The sequence below is a fragment of the Chiroxiphia lanceolata genome, chromosome 5 (genome assembly GCF_009829145.1).
Source record: "Chiroxiphia lanceolata isolate bChiLan1 chromosome 5, bChiLan1.pri, whole genome shotgun sequence".
NCBI classification, from domain to species: Eukaryota; Metazoa; Chordata; class Aves; order Passeriformes; family Pipridae; genus Chiroxiphia; species Chiroxiphia lanceolata.
The window spans coordinates 20188385-20193875 of NC_045641.1; the positions used below are offsets into that span (position 1 = coordinate 20188385).

At 47.1% G+C, this 5491-nt stretch overlaps 1 protein-coding gene across 1 annotated transcript; it reads right to left on the reverse strand.

The window, feature by feature from the left end:
* Positions 1 to 220: 220 nt before the first annotated feature.
* LOC116787709 (tetraspanin-7-like) lies at positions 221 to 4859 on the reverse strand. The gene is made up of 2 exons (XM_032689551.1): positions 3173 to 4859; positions 221 to 2793 (listed from the first exon to the last, which is right to left on the reverse strand). The coding sequence occupies exon 1, from the start codon at positions 4794 to 4796 to the stop codon at positions 4080 to 4082; it is 717 nt and encodes a 238-aa protein (XP_032545442.1). The 5' UTR covers positions 4797 to 4859; the 3' UTR covers positions 221 to 2793; positions 3173 to 4079.
* Positions 4860 to 5491: the final 632 nt, after the last annotated feature.

The following is a 5491-nucleotide window of genomic DNA, read 5'->3' on the forward strand; positions in this document are numbered from 1 at the left end:
GTCACTGTCCCATCCACAAGCAAATCCACATATTTGACCAATAAATACATAGCTTCTGAAAAACATGTGTGTGTGATTGTGTTCCCTTTGATAACATGGGACACTATATCTTTTGATATTTGAATTTTACTGGCCCAAGTAGATGAGGACAGCAGAGGGTACAAGAAAACAAGGTTAAATTGGGATATTTTAATCAGTTTCTCAGCAAACTAAAATCGCATATTGAACAGAGTGAAATTTGTGTGTTTGAATCAAATAGAGTTGAGAAGAAATATGTGTTTTTACCATTTTGGAGCACAATGGGTGCATGACCAATGAAGTATTAACTACAGTGGTCAAAAGTCTTTTCAGATTAAAAGAAAGCATTGAATTGTATTAATTGTGTGACTTATATTTTAAGTTCCTGACCAATATTTTGTGGTGCTTCAGAACAAGACTGCGGTAAGACTTCTTAGGTGCCCAAATTTTCCATGGATATGCCTTTTTTATTGGAACCCAAAACATTCAATTTGGAAAACACTGCATTTCCTTCTCAGTTCCTATGCCACCTGATTTATCAAAATCTCCTCTAGGTTATTGTATTTAAGAAAAAGAGCATCTTTACTGTAATTTATCTGTGCAAATCTTAGATGAGTGCTATTCTTGTCAATGGTTTTATACAATATCAGCTGCTTAATGATAGCACATGATTGTATTTTCCCCAGAAGAAAGAAGATAACGATAAAGAAGATGAATACATAAATAAACATGAAAACTACACTTTAACAAAAGTAACCTCTTTTCTTCTCCGACCTATCCAATCTTACTGTTATTGTTTAAGTTTTCTAACTCCAGGAAAGCCATCTCTTATCTAAAAATTCACAATCAGTTATAGAGGCCATTTTAAGTTCTGATTATCTGTAACACGGAGTTCAGCTACAGTAAATAATTCACGTTGGACAAAATGTCAACCACTTTTGAAGTTTGAAAGATTTGTATTCTTGGCATTCTAGATCAATGTTATAAAATAGTCCTTGTTTCATAACAAGAGTCTAATCTTACCATCCTGTTAATCCTAAATCTCACTTTGTCCAAACAACAGAGCTATTGTTTCTACAACTGCAACACAGCTTGCTCCTATACTTAATTTGAATAACCACCAATTTTAAAATTGATATTAGCTTTTCTAAAAAGATGGACTCATCTTTTAGTGTAATATGCCATTTTGATGAGAGAATTTAAATTTGAAAGAGTTACAGAAAACAAACACATATTCCAGCAAGCAGTAGGTAGCACTGTCCACTCTAACATTTTCCAGTTACAGTCATTCTGGCCATCCAGAACAAAATAATACTGAATCTAGATAAATTTTAAAATTAAAGTAAGATTTGGGCACTGGGCACAAAGAATTCAGGACAACTCAAAATGCTACTGGGAATCTTTTATTTTGGGAATTAATTAGAGAAGAATGACACTTCTTTCACACATCTACAAAAGTTAATGTTGTTAATTCCAGGAACTGACAATAAACATTCAACTAACACAGCCAGTCCATGAAATCTTTGGTGATATAAGTATACTTTGCATTTACATTGTCGCTGCCAAGGTTTATCCTATTTCAGTGAGGCCAAGAGTGCAGAGTGATGGTTTACATTTTTAATTATTCATTACAGTAAGCTGATGTCCCCAGATTCGGACTGGACCATCATACAGACATACACTTGTACGCTTGAAACTTAGTTTCATTCCCATTTTGATATTCTTAGCAACTTAAAGCCTGAACAAATTCACTGAATTGCATATCTACACAAGGGTTTTGCTTGAATGTGTTTTAACAGTGTACTTCATTCTGACTGACTGCTACGTGTCATACAAAGCAATAAGGGTCAAAATCAGAAATAATTTTAGTAATCAGTGGAGTAAAAAAAGAGCAATATCATATTCTTGTAAATTTTCAGAGCCTATTGACTCCAATAAAGAATACTTTTTTAATAAACCCAGTGCAACTCCATGTCCCTTTCCCATACTCTCCACAACAACTGTTTTATTGCTTCTATAATGGACTTCTGGAAAAAACAAAAACAAAAAATACAACGTTCTACTGTCTTTACATTTCAATGTCCACTTCATTTCATTTGCATTTAGTTGAACCATGTGGAGACATACAGAAATGTAAATACTTTATTGGAGTTGAAACAGTGACTTATTTTGCTCTTAGCATTTGCTAAACTTCCATTTCTCAAGTACCTACACAAACTATACTTTTTGTCCATTGTTAAAATTGTACAACATAATGCTGACTTCCAGAAAATAACAGGAGTTCCACTAGTGCATAATTAAAAAAAAAGGGGACATTTACAAACAAAAATAAAAAAAATACTTTATGTAAATAATAAACAATAAACATCAGCCCTAAAAATGAAGCATTGTTTTCTCTATAAAGAGAGATTTTCAACAAATTTCCAGGGTTCACCTGTGCAGATGAATACCCAAATGACTGAGAAGGCTGTTCGCATTGCACTCTTTATCTGGAATGTGATTTTCATAGCTAAACAGCCACCTAATATCTGAAAAAAGGGATGATGTTAATCCTCTTTCCCCCAAAGTTACACCACTCCTCCCATGAAGCTATTAGTCATCTTTTTCACTCAAGATTTTTTGCCCTGCTTGTATTTGTTGGCATTTGACCATTCTACACAGCTTTGCTAGTCACATTCTGAGAGATGCCACATCCTGGAGTTCCTTTGTTGTTCCTGGCTCTTTTCTGAAATTCTTCCTCCCCAGTTTGCTGGGTAAGAGGGGCATGTCTTTGTGCTGCGAGGTAGAGAAACATGTAAAAGTCGAGTTCACAGGTTATAAGGACACGGGAAGAAGCAGGAGCGAAGCTCTGAAAATTGAGGACCCTCTCAAGTGCAGGGCTTGCTTTTTCTCAAACTCCAAATGCAAACCCAGAACTGTTGTGAAAAAAAAAAACCAAAATCCTGTAGATTTGTGCTGCTATCTGATCTGAACAAATCCAGGATAGCAAGTCTTGGGGGTCCTCCATTTACTCTCAGGTTATATAGATCTGGCTTCAAAAATGGAGGTGGGGGCACACTTCAGAGACAGATCCTTTGAGAAAGGAAAAATGTCAAAGAATCTGAGGGCTGTTTGTAGAAACCCTTCTATAAAACAGTAAGTCTGTTCCACTCACCCTGAAGTTCACTTCAAAAGTCCAAAAGAAACTTCTGAAGGGCAACGAGCCCTTCCCTTCTCTTGCCACCCCTCGTTAGATCTGATCCTACAGCTTTTGCCATCTCCTTGAGTGACAAGGACCCGCGTTTAAGGTCTTTGCAGCCCTGCAAAGGCATAATCGGCGACGCACTGGCTAAGAGGACAGGCACATCCTGAAGGAGGGAGTAACAGAGCTGGAGCTCCACCTTCAGATCGAGATCAGCATTGGAAACACCACAGCAGGAAAAGCACCCGAGGCAGCTTGAATCCGCTCGCAGCGATGGTGGAAAATCTTGGCGGCAATGAGGTGCACGACGCTGGACAGTGCCTCAAGCAGCTCCCAGTGTCAGCTTCTGGCATGGTTACCTAGGTGCCCCTGGACCAGACCTGCCCCTCGTGCACTGTAGCAGTTTTCCAGTAACACCATTTTCCAGTCTCCAAGGAATACTCATATACTGTAACGTTGAGAGACATCTCTCTTGCTCTCCCAAACCCTCTCCTCTTTGCTGCCTCACATTTCAGTGTCTTGGGTATTTACATCACCCAGAAAACCAGTCAGCCTTGCCCCAAGTGTCCCTGCTGCCCCAGAGCCCTGTCTGTCCGTGCCGCCACCACTCTCTGCAGAAAAAATCCAGAGGCTCCAGGGGAGCAGTGGGACATGGCCAGGTCAGGAGATGTCTTCCCAGCACCTTCCCTTCTGAAGGGCTGTGGAGATGCCCGTAGCATTGACACACATCTGACACGGGCTCCAGAGGGGAAATGGAGCCTGGAGAAGGATGCTCAGGTGAAAGTGGCATATATGAAGGGAGGATTTTCCCGGTGGGGTGCACTCAGTTCTGGGGGAAAGAAGGGAGCTGGAGAGGACAAGGGAGAGGAGCGGGGGGACCTCAGCGAGGAGTGGTGGTGCCCAGCAGGCCGGCAGGGACGCGGGCAGCCAGCAAGCAGGCCAGCACAATGCCGATGAGCTGCAGCAGTGCCAGTCCCAGGGCAGCGGTGGCAACATAAGACATGTTGTTGCCGACGAAGGCCGACACCTTGGCGAAGCAGCCGTCGCGGTGCAGCCTGCGAGGGTCGGGCGGGCTGCGCTGGCAGCCCCGGCGGGCCCGGCAGCAACTGAGCGGCACCGACCCGTTCTGCTCCAGCCCCCAGGGCGAGGCGAACCAGTCGCGGTAGCTCTGCACCCCGCAGCAGGACAAGGTGCGCTGCAGCGCGTCCAAGGCGTCCGCCACCTGCTCGTCTTCCCCGTATGCCAGCAGCGCCTGGCGCAGCCCCTCCTGGAAGCCGTGCGCCAGGGTCTGGCGGTATAGTAGCGCGGAGAGCCCGGCCGCCAGCCCGGCCGCCAGCACGGTCGTCAGGAACGCGCTGTAGGCGCGCAGGAGCCCTCGGTGCTCCGTGGCGGCGCCGAAGCATCCCAGGAAGCCCCAGATGATGACGGCGGCGCCGGTGGCTAAGAGGATGGCGGGGGCGCTGGGATAGTCGCTGGCCGACAGCGCCAGGTAGCTGCCCAGAGACACCTTGGCCCAGAGGCCGATGATGAGCATGGTCAGCCCCGCTGCCCAGAAGACGAAGCTGAAGGCCATGAGGGACAGCTTGAGCAGGGTCATGGTGCCCTTGGGCCCTGGTGCCAGCGGGCGGGCGGTGGCGGTCACGGTGCGGGGCAACTTCGGCTGTCGGTGCCGTCGGTACCGCTGGGCGATGCGGGTGTCCCGGGGCCGTCGGTGCCGCCGAGCAGCACGGAGCAGCGGGAGCCTCGGCGGTGTTCGAGGTGCAGGCGGGTCCCGGCAGTTCCCCGGGCAGCCGTGGGTGCGGGCCTGGCGCAGCTCCCCTGCGGCTGCCAGTGCCAGTCGCACCTCTCCTCCGCTCCGTCCCCTTTTTGAGGGCCCGGGCGGGGGCGCGGCCGCGGCGGAGGCGCTTGTCTGTCCTGAGGGGCTCGGCGGAGCGGGACGAGCCGGCCCCAGCGGACAGCCTGCCGGGCCAGGGTCCGCTCTCGTCTCCCCGTGCCGTACCCGGGGGCTCCTTCCCTCTCCCCAGCCTCTTTTAGACGAGCAGCCTCCTCAGGTTAGTGCATATCCAGCAAACAGCGGTACCCGCAGGGAAGAGCCCGTACAGGCACTCCTTAGGGCTCTTTCCCGAGGTTTGGGGTGAAGTAAATGGGTGCGTGTAGGCGGACTGGCAGCTCCCTCTCCCCGCGGCACTGCAGACCCTCAACTGAAAAGATTATGCCGGCGGAAAGCTCGAGATTAAACTTCAGTGGAATATGCTGCAGCCCTGGGCAAGGGACTAAGCTTTTTCTTGTAAG

Excerpts from the sequence above, each read along its gene's own strand:
- LOC116787709 (XM_032689551.1), bottom strand. The coding sequence starts at position 4,796 with ATGACCCTGCTCAAGCTGTCCCTCATGGCCTTCAGCTTCGTCTTCTGG.